Genomic DNA, 16109 nt, shown 5'->3' on the forward strand with positions numbered 1-16109 from the left:
TGGGCCAGGAAACCAGTGTGTGTTTGGGGGGGGGGGGGGGGGAGTGAGGGGAACGAGGTAGCTAGCACCCCTAAGGAGAATCTGGCTCCTGGGACCCAGGTGGGCTTCTGGTCGGCAACCCCCATTCTGGCGAGTGAAAGGCAGGGCTCACCTCATCCAGGAAGAAGTACGGCTCTTCAATCTCTCGCAAGGGGTCTCGGAGAAAGCTGAGCATAAATTCTTGCACCTGAAGCCGGTCGACGGCCCACAGCTCCTGGTGGGGGTGGGGTGGTGAGGAGCGCATGAGATGCGGCCCGTGACGAGCCCAGTCCCTACCCCCCAGCCAGGCACCCTGGCACTGCCAAGCCCAGCCATACCCCCTGGTACTCAAGGAGGAACTGCTGGAACTCAGGAAGGGACACGCGACAGAGCTCCGGCCGCTCCACCGCCCTGTGGGGAAGAAGGGAAGTACCTGGCAGCCAGCTGGCTGGCACAGCCCACAGACAGTGAGGGGCCCCTCAGAAGGCAGAGCCCAGCTCCCGGCCAGCACAGCTGCCCCAAAGGGTCCCGCATGGCTCACCCCCTCCCAATGCCTCCCACCTATATGGGGAGGGACCAGGGGAGAACCCTACCGCCCCACTTCAAACCAAACCTCAGGGCACTGGCTTCCAAGAAGGGGAGGTCCATCTGCAGGAGACAGAACCTGGTCAGAGTGAGAGCCCCTGGGAGGCCATGTGGGAAAAGGGCTTTCAGGAAGAAAGGCTGGGGCAACAGACAGGGGTGGGCCTCAAGAGGAGAAGAGCTGGAGAAATGGCACCCAAAAGCCCTCAAGCGGGGCAGCAGGGCTGAGGCAAGCAGGGCGGGGGCTGGGGTGGGAAAGCAGGGGCAGGGGCCATGGGAGGGCAGGTGGCTCATGCACCGTCTTCTGGGCGCTGTACATGAGGCTGTGGTACAGCTGAGCAAACTGCCCATAGGTGATGTCACTGCTGCGCTGCTCCAGGTCCTGCATGGCACAGGACAGGGCTCTGGTCAGGCCCACAGCAAGGGGCTCCCGGGCTGCCCCTACTGCCTGCCTGTGGATGGCCTGAGAATTCCCTACCGTCAGACGCTCTCGGAGGAAGCGCATGTTGGGGACCCGGTAGTTGACCTGGGACAGCATGTTCTTCAGGTCCTTGGCTGATATACTGAGGAAAGAGAGACATCCCCAGTGGCATCACCCAACCTCTCATGACCTCTGACCTATGGGCTGAGTCCACCTGGGGTTGGACAGGTAAGCACTACCCTTGGACCTATGTTTCTGATGGGGAGACTAAATCAGAACCCTTGGGGTGACTTGGGGCGCCTGGGTGGCGCAGTCGGTTAAGCGTCCGACTTCAGCCAGGTCACGATCTCGCGGTCCGTGAGTTCGAGCCCCGCGTCAGGCTCTGGGCTGATGGCTCAGAGCCTGGAGCCTGTTTCCGATTCTGTGTCTCCCTCTCTCTCTGCCCCTCCCCCGTTCATGCTCTGTCTCTCTCTGTCCCAAAAATAAATAAACGTTGAAAAAAAAAAAAGAACCCTTGGGGTGACCAAGAGAACTCCCCTCCTTTCTCTGGGCCTCGGTTTCCTCATCTGAGCAAAGAAAAAGGTCATGATTCTGGCAAGAAAGGAGCAAACAGGCCCAGGGAGGTGGGTCAGGATGGGGGAGGGAAGCCAATCTTTAGGTGTCAGGCACTCAAGCCTGTACCTCTAGTCCCCCAGGCTCTCCCAGAGGCTGTTGGTCCACCCAGAACACAGGGAGGCAGCCTCCCCCTGCTGAACTTCCAGGCCCCACACAGCTAGCTTGCTCACATATTCCCTGTGAGGGGCAGCTCAACAGTGATTCCTCCCCAGTCACCCTGGAATGCTGGGAGTTTGTGCCTCAATACCCAGAACTGGTGGCGGTAGTAGGGGCGGGGGAGGGCCTGCTCAGTGAACTACCACTGCTGGTGACTGGGCACTCTCCTGGGGTCTGACGGGAAAGTGTCCCTGCCCTCCGGGGCCCAGGATTTGCGGATAGGGGACACTGCTGGGCCCTGACGCAGAATGGAAAAGATGGGGGAAAGGGGGGCTTTCCCCTCCTCCTCCTGCTCAGGAGCCTGGCAGGCAGCAGCAAAACTTCCTTCCAGGATCCACCTCTGTACTGAGTGGTCTTAGCTGGTGCTGGCAAGTGCTGTTGAGCAAGTGCCTGCTCTCTGCAGGCACCAGCTCATCTCTGACCCCCAGTCATCAGGGTCCTTGCTTTGCAGGTTAGGAAACTTGCTGCATCACCAAGCTTTCCCTCTGTGGACTCTTTGCCATTAGCATTACAAGCTAAGCAAGCTATCTCTCTGACCAAAACACTTGTCGTGACCCAGCTAACCTCTCCAGCTACCACCCCCTTCTCTGCTCCCCTACACAGCAACACCTTGAAGGAGCCATCCACACTCCCTTTCCTTCCCTGAACTCGCTTCTCCACTCCTCAAGGTCACCAACAACCTCTGTGCTGTCAAGTCCAAAGGGCACCTCTCTGTCTTCAACACACTTGACAAGGCCTGGCACAGCCGACCACTCCCTCCTCCCCAGGCTTCCAAAACTCACACCCCCCACCCCGGCCAGGTTTTCCTCTTACCTCATGAGTTGCTACTTCCCTTGGCCAGCACCTCTTCACCTCTCGAATCCCCAGTGTCCAAGCAGCCTGGGATCAGATGCTAGCCCTCTTCCCTTTTCGGGCTATGCTTACCCCCACCCCCCACCTCAGGTGATCTCCAGCCTCATGGCTTGTAGAAGAAACATCTCTATACTCCTGAGGTAACATCTCCTGCCCCAACTTCTCCCTTAAACTCACTCTACCCACCTGCCAACTCCATGGCTCTACCTGGACATCTAAGGGCGTCATAAAACTTAATACACCCCAAATGAACCCGTAACCTCCCCAAATGTGCTCCTCCCATGGCCTTCCCCATTTCAGTCAATGGCAACCCCACCTTTTCAGATGCTCCAGCCAAAAAGCTTACTGTTATCCTGGACTCCTCTTTCTTTTGCATGCCAAAATCAATGGTAGGAAATTCTATTGGATTCTATCTTCAAAATACAGCAGAGCTCAGGGGCGCCTGGCTGGCTCAGTCAGTTAAACATCCGACTCTTAATCTCAGCTCGGGTCATGATCTCAGGGTTTTTGAGACCAAGCCCCATGTCGGGGTCTGCACTAACAGCACAGAGCCTGCTTAGGATTCTCTCTCCCTCTTTCTCTCTCAAAATAAACAAACTTAAAAAAAAAATAAAACAAAACATTAGAGCCCAAATCCAACCACTTCCTTTCCCCCGCCCACTCAAACTCTCTCATCTTCCACCTGGAATGCTGAAGCGGCTCCCTGGCCAAGCTCTCCGGCTCTGCCCTGCCCTGGACTCTCCAGAGGCACCAGCATTCCTGTGCAACTCAAGTCAGGTCACCAGATGCTTCCCTTCAAAACCCTCTGTGATTTTCCAGCTCTTTCACAGCAGCAAATGCCCTTACCATGACCTGATCTCTGTCCTCCACCTCTCCTTGGCCCCTCTGTCACAGGACAGCTTCAAAGGCACGAGCTTCAGAAGGCACCCCCTTACACACTACAGGCCCCTGACCCTCTCTGTAGGACACCCAGAGCCAGTTCTCCATGTCCTGTCTCTGTCCCCAGTGGCAGGGCACACAGCTTATAGTCCCTGGCCTCTCTCACCAGCCTCCACCAAGGCCATTAGAGGGCTTTCTGGAGGAAGTTACTTGTGTCAGAACCACTCGCCTGCCCCTCAGCTCTGCTAAAGGCAGGCCTCCCTAGGTCCTCTGGTTCTCCAGCAGCTGGTCAGAGACATGGCTACTGTTCTGGCTGCCCCAACCCACCTGCTGGGCTACAAGCACAGCTCAAACCTACCGATCCTCACGATTCCGATCCACTGAATAGAACTGCTTCCTCAGCCACCTGGAGGGAGAGAAGCCTGAAGTGAGAACACTTCTCCAGCCAGACTAGTTCTGGGGAAGTCAGTAGGCAGTGTCCGGGCACACAAAGGCCTGTGTCCCTGCCTCTGCTCCCTAGAACCTAATGCCTCCAACCCTAACCACATCACGGGTGGTTCTTACCTTTCAATCTGCAGAGGTGTGGCCGCCTGCAATGTATCTTCCATCAGCCAAGTTAACCCCTTGATCCACATGTTCACTTCATCCTCAGATGTAGCTGTGATCAAGGGGTAAAGAGCTGAACTGAGGACACATACTTCCTGCCAAGCCAGGAGCCAGTAGATATTCCCTCTAACTACCCCCTACACCTCCTCCAGACCCTGGACTCCTACCTTGCAGGCTCAGGGTCTTCAGGCGGAACTCCATCCCATACAGTATGACAAAGCAGTGTGACTGGTCTGTTCGGAAAGCAGGATCCTCTTGGTAGCGATCAAAATCCCGTGAGGTCTTCCCTGGGCGGATCTCCTTGATTTCTCGAATGTCAACTAGGAAGACAGAGAAGAGACCAAGATCAGGCTGGGGTCTCTGAGTCCACACCAAAATGAGGGCAGCCTGGTTTCCTCACTCATTCCCATACTCTCCCTCAGGGAAGGATGACAAAGAGAGACACCCTGTCCAGGGGCAGAGCCAGGAATGCTCACAGTCCCACTAGGTGGTAAAAGAGAGTTGGGCTAAGCCTAAGGGCAGAACTCTACTAAAAGCTGAGCTGTCTGAGGGAGCAGACAGCCCCATCCTGTGTACCTTCCCTTGCTGAGAATGTAGACAGGTCACTCTGACCTGGAAAAAAGCTGGACTCTAAGAGAGAGAAATGGGGACTAAGGCTGTTCTTCTGTGAGGACCATTTCCTGACACAAAACACACAAACCAAACTGTAAAGTCCCAGGGCAGGGCTAGGAAGACCCAAATTGTCTCAGGATCCATGGGAGAAATGAGGGATCAGGCCCAGGGGACTGATGTACCCCTGAAAAGGCTCACCACCTAAAGACATGCCCAAGCAAGTCTCAGCAAGAGGCCTGGCAGTGGGTATCCAAAGGGATGTTTCCCCATCCTGACTGTCAAAGGGCCTGGTGCTCTCCTGCCCTGACACAGTACACATCAGGGAAGCACAGGGGCCTGAATGGGAGACAACCTGCCTCAGCCACTAATAAGGGAGATGATGCCAAGTGACTCATTTAACTTCTTCCAGTCTCAGTTTTACCATATATAAGGCCAAGGGCTTGACTGAATTTCTCTAGTAAACAGGGTGGTAGAAAAACATACATGGACTCTGGGATCAGACTGCCTGGACTAGAATCCCAGCTCTACCTCCCACCAGCTGTGTGACCTCAGCACAATGACAAACGCTCTGACCCCACTGTTTCATCTGTTAACACAGGTAACAAGTAACAGTGAGGGTGTTAGTAAGATCAAAAGTCCTAAGAGCCAAAACTGCCCAGCCCTGTATGTGGCACACCAGAGCTCATTCAATGCAAGCTCCCTTCCTCTGCTCCCTCACCAAAGTATGCTTGGGGCACAGATTCTAGCCCCAGGCCTGGAGAGGGCCCTAGCACTGCGCAGCACAGAGAAGGGCTGCCTCCCGCCACACACCCACATGATCGCCCGGTGCTGGCTGCGACCCTGGAGAGGGCAGACTTTCCAAGCCAGATAGAGACGGCTTTAGGGAAGATCTCTTCAAATAGAAGAAGCCTGGCTTACCACCAGAGAGGACTCTCCCTGAGCACTGCCCTGGCACTACAGCCCCTTCAGATGCTCTCAACCCAGACTGGCCCAGAAGATCTGGAGCCAGGAGTAGCTCTAGCACACTACGGTCCACCCCAGTGCCCTCCCAGCTCCAACTGTACACCACTCTGGCTGAATGCCCTAAGGGGTCCAGAACCAGGCCCTCTTCCTCCCCTTCCAGCCCCAGGTGTGCCTCATCTATCCCACCTGAAATAGAGGCACTGCTTCTAGCCCCAACCCCAGCTGCTCCCATCACAGCATTACTGGTTCTACCTGGACCTCACTCCCTGCTCCCTTGCCTTCATCAACCCCTTAGGCCTGGTCCTCCTGCTGAAACCCCTGCCCTCACCCCCAAGTCCTCTTTACCCATGAGCCACCCTTCCTAAGTTTTCTGAATCCTTAAAATAACATTGTTCTGATCCTTCCCAAAGTTGCTCACTGAGGAGAACATGCTCCTTCTCTGGCCTTCAAGGCCCTTCTTGGTGGGGCCCAGTGATTTACACCCCCAGCTTCTTCCCTCCCATCTTTTCTACACCATCTAAACTCAGCTGGACCAAGCACAAGAATGGCCAGTGCTTCTTATCACCCATTGCGTCCCAGTCCCTAGGATGGACTATCTACCTCCCAGGCTCCATCCTCTCCCTCCAAAGACCCAACTTGGAATCCTACAGCAATCACACCCATGACTCCTCGTGGCAATACTTGTGTGTGTGTGTGTGTGTGAGAGAGAGAGAGAGAGAGAGACAGAGAGAGAGAGAGAGGAGGGAGAGAGAGAACATTCCTCATCTCCCCCTAGGCCAGGCTTGCTGAAGGACTGAATGAACAAATGAAAAAAGCAGGCACACAGGTGGGGGAAGGGGCCACAAAAAGCGGGGGAGGGTTTAGAAACAAGGAGTTACACTCAGGTAGAAACAGGGAGGGTGGGGGGAACTGAGTCACAAAAACCCAGCCTGAGAAGATAGTTTCCAAGGATGGAAGGAGGAGCTGAACAGGGGAAATGCCCAGATCAGAAACTGCAGAATAACCACAAACCCTGCCCTTTGAAACAGAAACCAGCACACTTTTCCGGTGCAGAGCTGCTGTCATTCCCTCCCACACCTCTCACAAAGGCACACAACCTCACACACACAAATGCATCTATGCCAGGGCCTGCATGCTCCACAGCCTGGGCCCTTCCTCTCAGCTGCCCGCCTATCACTAGAAGTAGTCCAGGACGTGCCTACTGCTCGGCAGGCAGCTAGAGGGTCAGTTGAAAGCTTGGGGCCAGGCCTCATGGAGCCCTGTGTGGGTGCATGAGCACATGTGCATGTACACGCAAGAACACACACACACACGAGCATATGTGCATGCACACGCAAGCGCGCGCACACACACACACACACACACACACACACCGCACACACACTGCCAGCAGGCCCAGGAGAACTTCTGTCCTGTCCTGTGCTCCTGGGCACATTCCCCTGAGACTAGGCTGGAGGCAGAATGGGCTCCTGTCTAAGACAAGACCCAGGGAGGCCGAGCAGCTACAGAGCAGCTCCAGGCCAGGTGTCCAAGTCTCCCCAGCTCCCGCTTAGCCACACTTGATCCCTTATACTTCCCCCACATAAGGAAGTGCCAGCCTGGTCCTGATGCCTTCCAAATGCATCAAGGCAACAGCAGGCTAAAAAGGATGTAACGCCTGGTGAGATGCTCTACTACATTCTTAAAAGTCATATCCTATGTCACCTCCCAACCCCACTTCCCATCCTCCTGCCTCCCAGACAAACACAGAAAGGGTCTCCTTTCCTAAGAGAGCCAGGACTGGTCCCTCAGGGACTGCCATCAGGCGAGGAGACTCCCTGGGACAGGCATGGCCTCTGCCTTAGTTGGGGGGAGGGGGAGGCCGAGCCACCCCAGCTGTCTGGGTCAGAACTGAAGTAGAACAGGAAGGGCAGGGACAGAGACCCTCCCAGGACCTGGGAGCTTGGAGAGGAGAGGAGAACTACTTGGAAGAGCAGGAGAGTAGCACCCTGTTTCCAGAGACCCACGACCCAGCACTCATCACCCACTCACAACCATGGGAAAACAATGTTCAAGGAACACTGGGGAAAAGAAAAGCCAGGGTACTGAGAAGCCCTCGGTAGGCTGGAAACAGGCAAGTGAGACAGTGAGGACGGGGGCAGGATCTCACAACTGCTGCTGTGTGGCACAAGACAGTGTAGGGCTTTCACCCATGACAAAGGCCCATCTTCCAGCTCACTCCAACCTGAGAGGGCCTGGGGTTCCATCAGCACAATGTGGCCAAGCTCAGCCTGTCCGGAGGCATGGTGTGCTGGAGGACCAGGTTCCTGAGGCCCATGCTTTAGGAATCGCATGAGTATCACCACTCCCGGCATGGCTGTGGTGGACAGTAACAAGATAAAACTATCCCGGGCATTTAATCACCCACACATCCTCACGAAGATATAGAGACTAATCCTCGAGAGAGAGGCTTTGGGGTAACCTGCACCTGGGCCAGGGACTGGCATCACATGCCAGCTCTGCGGGCTGAGGACCTTCTGATGGCCAGGCTGCCTGGAACTCCGGGCACAAGCCTGGGGGTCCTATGGCAATCTGCCTCCTCCCACTCCCTCAGGAAGCCTGCCCTGACCATCCCCTTCCTGAAGGCTTGCCCACACCTAGCAGAGGAGAACCACACAGGTCTTAAATTGCAGCCCTGGGCAGGCCCTCACTCTTTCGGCCTTGGTTTCCCCATTAGTAAACTGGCAATTCTTCTTACCTCACAGTGTTGCAGTAAGGGCTTTGCCAGGAACCAATGATCCCAGTGATGTCTGAAGGAGCTTTGACCCCTGCCTATGTGCCTAATGTGTTAACATGGAGTCCAAGGGGCCAGCAGCAGGGGAAACCAATGCAGCCATCTGCCAGGGCTTTGCTGGGAGTGAACCCAGACCTAGGAGAGGTAAAGCTAGGCCGCAGCTGCTTCAGCCAAAAGAAAAGAATACAAGCAGCCATTTCCCTAGCTCAAAAAAGGAGTTCACGGGGATGGGGCACCATGGAGGAGTGGGGCTCCTGGGACCAAAGTTCAGATCAGTGCACGCAGACATGCTCTAAGCCAGGAGCTGCTTCTTGAGCCTGCAGTCCCTGCAGCCACAGCAGCCACAGCACCCCACCTGCACACTCATCAAGATCTGAGGCGTATGCACCCTATGGTGCGGCATCAGAACGGGAGACAAAAAGATCTGAAATCACAAAGATCAATTTTCAAATCCTGTTTCCAAGCGTATAGCTGGGCTTCAGTCTGCTCTCCTCTCTGGCAGACCATGGATAAAATGAAGGTTTTTGTTAGGACAGCCAATTGACCATCACATGCAAACAGACTATGACATAAAGATATTCACAGAGGAGACTCAACCTTGACCTGCCTTGACCACCCCAACCTTGGATTGATTTTTATGCAGAAGGAAACAGGCTCGTTGCCTGGTGGCAGGGGCCAGCTCTAAGCATTGAGGCAGAATGCCACAAGACTGAATCTGCAAAACCAAAGCTTGCATGACCAGACAAGGAAACCCCCGCCCTTCTCTCCTCTTTTGGCCCAGGGACAGACTCCTTGCCACAGAGACTAAAGACCAGCAGTTACTCAATGCTGGATGGCTGGGTCAGGCAGGCTTGAAGAGCAACTGCCTTCTGGACATACCAGTAATGGCAGTCAATTTCCCTTTAAGAGCCTCAGTTTCCTCATCTGAGCCCCAGAACTGATCCCATGCACTTTGAGAGGTGGGTAGCTAGACAAACAACAAAGAGTACTGTTGCTGCTCTCAGGGCCAGCTTAGAACTTGCCTTTGTGGGAAAGTAGGTCCCTAACTCTGGGACAGCACCCAATCTACTGCATGAGGAGAGGAGAGGGTGCCATGAAGGGGACAAGCTAAATGACAGGCAGCCAATTTGCAGCCTGAGAAGGGGTTGAAGACAATGACCAGAGAGGACCTGTCTATGCTAGGCTCTTCTGAGGGAAGAGCTGCTTCCGGTCTTAGAATCCTGCTCCCCAACCCCTCCCAGACATCAGGTGGAGCCACAAGTGCCCCACCAGCCCTCCTGTTGCCCAGTACAGGAACAATAGAGAAGAGAAAGGGTATTGGGGGGGGGGGAAGGGCGGGGAGGCACCAAACCTTTATCAGGGTATCTTAATGAATATGGCTCAGGAGAACCAGCCAATCCTGATCCATAGCAGATTTCATTCTACCTATGGTAGGCCCTGGGACAGGGAGAAGGGAGCCCAGCATCAAATCCAAGATTCTAAATTAGACCCAAGATTCTTGGTCAAGAACCAGTATCCTAGCGTCCCCTGCCCCCAGTGAAGCCACTTTCCAAACAGCCCTACAAAGATAGAGGTCCTCCAAACCTACTGGTCAATTAACCACCCATCGGGCAAGGAGGATGTACAGAGAAGGATCATGAACACCAAACACTGGAAAGGCAGGCAGGAGGCACAGCCCCACCTCTGGGCCTCATTTTCCTCACCTGCAAATTGGGATCACCACTACTGGCCCCTTCTTCATTGGGCTACTATGAGATGTCAATAAGAGACACCAAAGTGATCTCACCAGAAAGAGACAGAATGACATACTGAAAATTAAACCCCCCAAATGATGAACATATGGCCAAGAACACCACCACTAGCACAACAAAAAAAACAGAAGGAAGTGGCCCATATCACAAATTTCTGGATATGAAACATGCTTTCAGTGAAATATTTTTCCTTTTACAAGGCAAGCTAATTGATGAAACTGCAAAAATTATTCATACAGAAATATATTATACACACACACACACATTTTGCAATTTTTAAGAATTACAACTCATGGTAAGTATGAACGTTTTGTTTGTTTTTCCAAATCCAGAGAGCTTGAAAGAGGTAAGTGAATGTTATCTGGTCAGGTCTGGGGGTTTTCATTACTCCCACCCGTGGTATGTGGACTTCCAGATCTCCTCCAGGCCTGTGTGCCTAGCCTGCAGAGGGTGCTGGGGGAAGCTGGGGGAAGTCCAACCCTCCTCCAAAGAGGCCAGGTCCAATCAAAGCAGCAAACTGCAAGGACCCCAGCCCATCAGCTCTCAGCCCACACTCCTCCCTCCAAGCCTCTGCACATGCCAGGCCCACCTTCTCTCCATCAGGCCCAGTCCAGTGGCATACCCAGTGCTCTGCCACTCTTGTCACACTGTCTAGTGCTTCCAGGTACCTAGGTCACTGGCTGCGAGCTAGCTCCCCAAAGAAGATACTACATTTGGCTCTTTCCATTCCCAAAACCTAGGTCCTGGGAGGACTCAAAATGTTTACAGAGTGCTAAGGAGCAAGAATTAACACATGAGTTAGACTCCAAAGCTCGTTATCTAACAAAGGCAGCAAAGACCAAAGATGCTCAAAGATGGTATCAGGGATGGCTTCCTGGAAGAGGTGGTGCAGTGGGGCAACAAAGGCAGAGGAGCTACAACCAATATGCAAATACAAAAGTTGGTGAGGTTTACTATGGGGATAGAAGAAAGAAGGAGTGGTCACAGTTGGGAAGGAGGGGGGAGACATGGCCCCTGGGGGCCAGTGCTATCTGGAAATACTGGGAAGTCCCTACACAAAGGTTGCTGCAGCTGATGGGAACCACAGGAAGCTAGTGGAGCTCTGAGGAACAGAAAAAGCAGGGCTCCCTCAGCACTCTGCCCTCCTTGGCTCTAAGCCAAGGCCACCGGGAGATTCAGAAGAGCAAGTCCAGAGAAATGGACAATCTCCCCCAGTGGGGCACCTGGTTCATTCAGTACAACATGTGACTCTTGACCTCAGGGTCATAAGTTTTAGCACTGCACTGACTGTAGAGATTACTTAAAAATAAAATCTTTAGGGGCGCCTGGGTGGCGCAGTCGGTTAAGCGTCCGACTTCAGCCAGGTCACGATCTCACGGTCCGTGAGTTCGAGCCCCGCGTCGGGCTCTGGGCTGATGGCTCGGAGCCTGGAGCCTGTTTCCGATTCTGTGTCTCCCTCTCTCTCTGCCCCTCCCCCATTCATGCTCTGTCTCTCTCTGTCCCAAAAATAAATAAACGTTGAAAAAAAAAAAATTAAAAAAAAAAATAAATAAAATCTTTAAAAAAAAATCTTCCCCCCAAATGCTCTTCCATCATTAGCCCTTCCAAGTACAGCCTGGGGTACACAAATGGGCCATTCCCAGTTGCCCCCACCCCACCCCACCACCTCTTTCATTACCCTCTAAAGAAACTACACATGCAGGGAGAGGGAACACAAATGGAAACACAAATGGAACGGACCCTTCTCTTTCAGAGGATGCCGAGATGGAGGAAGGAAGCCACGAGGGGAAGCAACTGCTCTGTGCCCAATTCCTGGCCCCCTACTTCTGTCACCCCTACACAAGTTCCCGTGCAGCGCCCCAAGGATAGGGCAGGCACTGCAGTCCAGAGCCCCCTTCAGAGGGAGCCAGAGACAAAGACACTCTGCCCCCAGGCAGCTGTAACTAGAAGATACAGCTTTCACAGCCTGCAGACCTCCGAAGGGGAAGGATGGAGGTGCCTGGAAGGGAGGCAAGGACAGAACCTAGGCACAGGTGGGAAAAACACCTGACAAAGCTGGAAGCAGGGGACATGGAATGGGCCAGCAGTCACCACGCTGCTCAAGGCCTCTGTAAGGAGAGTTCCCCTCAGATCCCCCAATCCCCTCTGTTCTGAGACTGTGACCTTCCCCCTCTTACTTTCCAACAGAAACAGTCAGAAGCAGCTCCCAGCTCCCACCAGAGAGGAAGTCAAAAGTGGGGACGGGGGGAGGGGGGTGGTAGCTACGTACCTCCATTTTACAGACAAGGTTTGAGGCTCAGAAACTTGGGGCCACAGGGTCACTCAACAAAGAAAAGGTGAGGATGGGGCTTATCTCTTTCCATTCCTGTGCAGCAGCTGCTTTCAAACCAGAGTAGCAGGGGAAAGAGGCCACAGCCCCTTCCCAGGGTGTACACAAGGAAACCCTGGTTGAATCTGGGAGTCCAGGATGTACCAGGGCAGAGTTTAGCCTCTGTTTCTGGCTGGGGTTTCATCAGTCACTCCTCCCCAAACACCTGACTGAGAAGGGCAGCCAGGTCTGACTCGGTGTCTGGGCCCTCTCCCACCTTGATAAACAGGAAAAGGCCATTCAGACAGCTGGATGGAGTCTGCAGGGTCCTCCTACATGGGACCTTGAACCCATATGTACTAACTGCTTCAGGTTACAGCTGTAAAGGATCCTTGCCAGCACATGAATCATCCAAAGTCTAGATTCTAGATGAATCTCCTCTTTGGAGCAATGAGAAAATGGAGGTTCCAAAGGGTCTTATGCTGGTCACATGGTGGTTCATGGCAGAACTAGGACCCTCTGCATGGCCCTATGCATGGCCCATAGCTTTCACACCACCCAGACAGGCAGCCTCTTGCCTATAATGCTAGACTAATCCCATCGATGTCAGAGATGGGAACACCATGCCTAGGCCACAAAGGAAGGAAAGGAAAGGAGGCCCCACCCAGAGAACTCAAAGCTGGGAGAGAGCTGAGCAGTTGCCTATTATGCTTATTCATTCATTCCATCATCTAATCAAACAAGTATTAGACACCTATCTACTCAGTATCAGGGCCTGGGTTGAGTCCTGGGTAAACAAAGATCAATAAGGCACTTGAGTTCCTGCCCTTCAGAAAAGCCCCTGGCTGATGGCGGAAACAGATGTGGAAGCAGATAACTGTAAGGTCGTGCAAAGATGGAACAACAGGGAGATGTCTGTGGTGTTGACAGCACAGAGAAAGTGAGCAGGGCTCTCAGGGACTTCTCAGACTGCTCTGTAGAAGGCAGGTCTGAAGGGCTGATCTGTCTGTGTCAGGCAGAGGGGATCATGGAAGCCAAGGCATCAATGAAGCAGTTCGGATGTTGGAGGTGGGGGTGGGCATTCAGTTTCATGGAAGAGGGTAAGGGACAGCAAGCCTACACTGGCCTTCAATGCCACAACAGGGGAAAGCTGCACTATGGACAAGGGCTTGCTCCAACTTTCCTATCCAGACCTAAATAACTCCCCAGGCAGCCCATGGGTCAGCCCCCCCAGGCAGAGGTCCTGTAAACTCTGACCTGTGCTGTCCAAGTTTTTTTCTAGATGTCTTGTGTCTGCCAGGCCCCAGCTACAGAAGAAGCTAAGGGCCCAGCAGGGCCAGGTCCCATAACTGTCCAGCACCTCAAAAGTCCAATGAACTGTTCCCCCTCGTATATTCAGGCCACCAGGAGAACCAGAGCACTGAGTTTAAGTCACTTTTCCATCGTCCTCTTTCCTGACCCTCAGAGCAGTCAACAAGGTTGACCACAGCCTGCCTCCTGCTTGGAGCTCTGCCCCTGGCTTCTCCTTCATAACTTCTCCTGAGTTTCCCCCTTCTTCTTGGGCTTCAGGCCTATCCGCATTAAACACTGGCCTTTCTCAAGGCTGAGGCCAAGGTCCTCTCCTCTCCCAATGTTCTACCTTTTCCCAGTTATTTATGCGCAGATTTCAGTTCCTCCTCTTACAGACACCACGGTCCTCACCTCTAAACTTCAGACCCTTCGGTCCAACTACTACTTGCCATTTCCATGTGCTCACCTCAAAAACAACTCAAAGTAAACCCCTCAAGCCCAAAAACACTCTTCAACATTTCTCTCACCAAAACCCAGGCCTCCTGTCACACCTCATGGGTCAGCTAACAGCATCACCTCCCAACAGATACAAGAACTAGAAACATTGGAACCATTCTTAACACTTCCTTTTCTCTCAACACCTGCAACCTAATCCTTGGACAAGCCCTACTAGCTTTATTTATTATCACAACAATGTTTACCAAGCACCTAGATGAGTAGGAATCCTATGCGTGTTTTGTCTTCTCCAATGGAGTGTGAGCTCCGTGAGGGCATGGATTGTGCCTGTCAACTTTTAGTCCCCAGGACCTAGCAGGAAATGGAATGCCTTGGAAGACAAAAAAATCTAGGCCTTCCTCCCCCAAAGAAACAACAGGGGCCTCTGACTGGGGATCCAAACCACAGGGGCTGAGGTGGGAGGGCAGATGGGAGGGGGACAGCAGTGGCCTCCTCTGCGGAGCTCCTTGTGAAGCTCCATGCCGGCCCTGGCTCCCTGCCTCTTTGCTTTCCGTGTTACCACACAAGCCCTATTCCTTCTTGGGGGAAGCGGAGTGGGAGGGAGGTAGGGGGCCAGCCCTTAAACCCCCAGCAGAGTCAACCTTGACCAGGAGGTTGGAAATGTACTAAATAATGAAAGAAGTCATGAAGGCAAGGCCTGCTCGCCCAGACACCCTCTTCTGAGCACCCCACTAGGCTCTCCTGTTTGAGCCAGCCTCTCCTCAGCATCTGGCCACACTCCCTCTGGGCCATGCCAGACCAAGCCAAGGCACTCTTCTTGTCCTCCTTTTACTTCCTGGGCAGGCAAGGCCTTGAGGCATTTTCTAGCCTCTGACCTCACTCCAAGGTGACGGGAACTCACTGCCTCCCCAGGAAGCCCAGCTAGGGGCTGGTCAACAGGAATGGCTACCTTGGGACCTCCCCCTCCTGATTTTAATTTCCTAGTTCTACCCGCTTAAGACGGCTTCTGGCCTCACCTCCCCTAAAGGCTCCTCGCTGCCTCCCACCCCAGCCTGCAGAGTCTCATCCTCCCACTGTGGGCCAGTTCTCAGGCCAGGGACTAGGACATCCTTGTGGAAATGGTTCAGGCACCAGCCATTCTCTGGTCACTGGAGGGGATACTCTCTGTATTTCACTGCTGGTCTCAAGGGGCCCTGAATAAAATCCTGGACAAAGTGACATATGTTACCCTTTCTAACCTCCTCAGTGGATATGCTGAGAGTTTCCAAGAAAGGCCAACAGGCACATTATACTCAATTGCTACTTCTTTGGGTAGAGGAAGTGACTAGGGTAGGAAGAGGAAAGTTGCCTCCCAACAGGTGGAGGAAAATTAGCTGGAATTGGGGGAAGTGGTCTGCAGAGCCTCAGAGAATCTATCACCCCCTGCGCCCCACCACTGCCAACCCCCACTGCTGACCTCCTGCCCCCAAGCAGGCTGAAAAGCCTTTGGAACCTGTGGCCAGCTCCTCTTCTCCTTCCCAGGGTTAGTCACTCCATGAACTCAGACACACACTCTTGGGCCTGAGGCTAAAGTCACTCAAATCCTGTGGGGTTAGAATTTACCCACCACACACCCACAGCTTCACAGCCAAAGGCCCAGTGTGGTCAATGCCCTACTCCCTCCACAGACAAGGCCAACCCAAGGACACTGTGACCTGGGGCCATCCCTTAAACAACCACTTCCCTCAGCTCAGCCATATCCCCAGGTGTCCAAGAAAACAGGAAGCCAACCCCAAAGTGAACGGCCCACCCCTACTGAGTTAGAATTAGATCTCACACAAACAAGTG

General features: G+C 53.6%; 1 protein-coding gene across 7 annotated transcripts in view; it reads right to left on the reverse strand.

Moving 5' to 3' along the window:
• PLCG1 (phospholipase C gamma 1) overlaps positions 1–16109 on the reverse strand; it is a 41896-nt gene that overhangs the window by 16012 nt on the left and 9775 nt on the right. For all 7 annotated transcript variants that reach the window (XM_047851655.1, XM_047851661.1, XM_047851660.1 and 4 more), the window contains 8 exons: positions 4297–4449; positions 4088–4181; positions 3882–3929; positions 1079–1163; positions 899–982; positions 632–666; positions 357–429; positions 152–253 (listed from right to left, as the gene is read on the reverse strand). In XM_047851655.1, coding sequence (XP_047707611.1) covers positions 152–253; positions 357–429; positions 632–666; positions 899–982; positions 1079–1163; positions 3882–3929; positions 4088–4181; positions 4297–4449 — 674 coding nt within the window. The remainder of the gene's footprint in view (positions 1–151; positions 254–356; positions 430–631; positions 667–898; positions 983–1078; positions 1164–3881; positions 3930–4087; positions 4182–4296; positions 4450–16109) is intronic.

The sequence above is a fragment of the Prionailurus viverrinus genome, chromosome A3, assembly GCF_022837055.1.
Source record: "Prionailurus viverrinus isolate Anna chromosome A3, UM_Priviv_1.0, whole genome shotgun sequence".
In the NCBI taxonomy this organism is placed as follows: domain Eukaryota; kingdom Metazoa; phylum Chordata; class Mammalia; order Carnivora; family Felidae; genus Prionailurus; species Prionailurus viverrinus.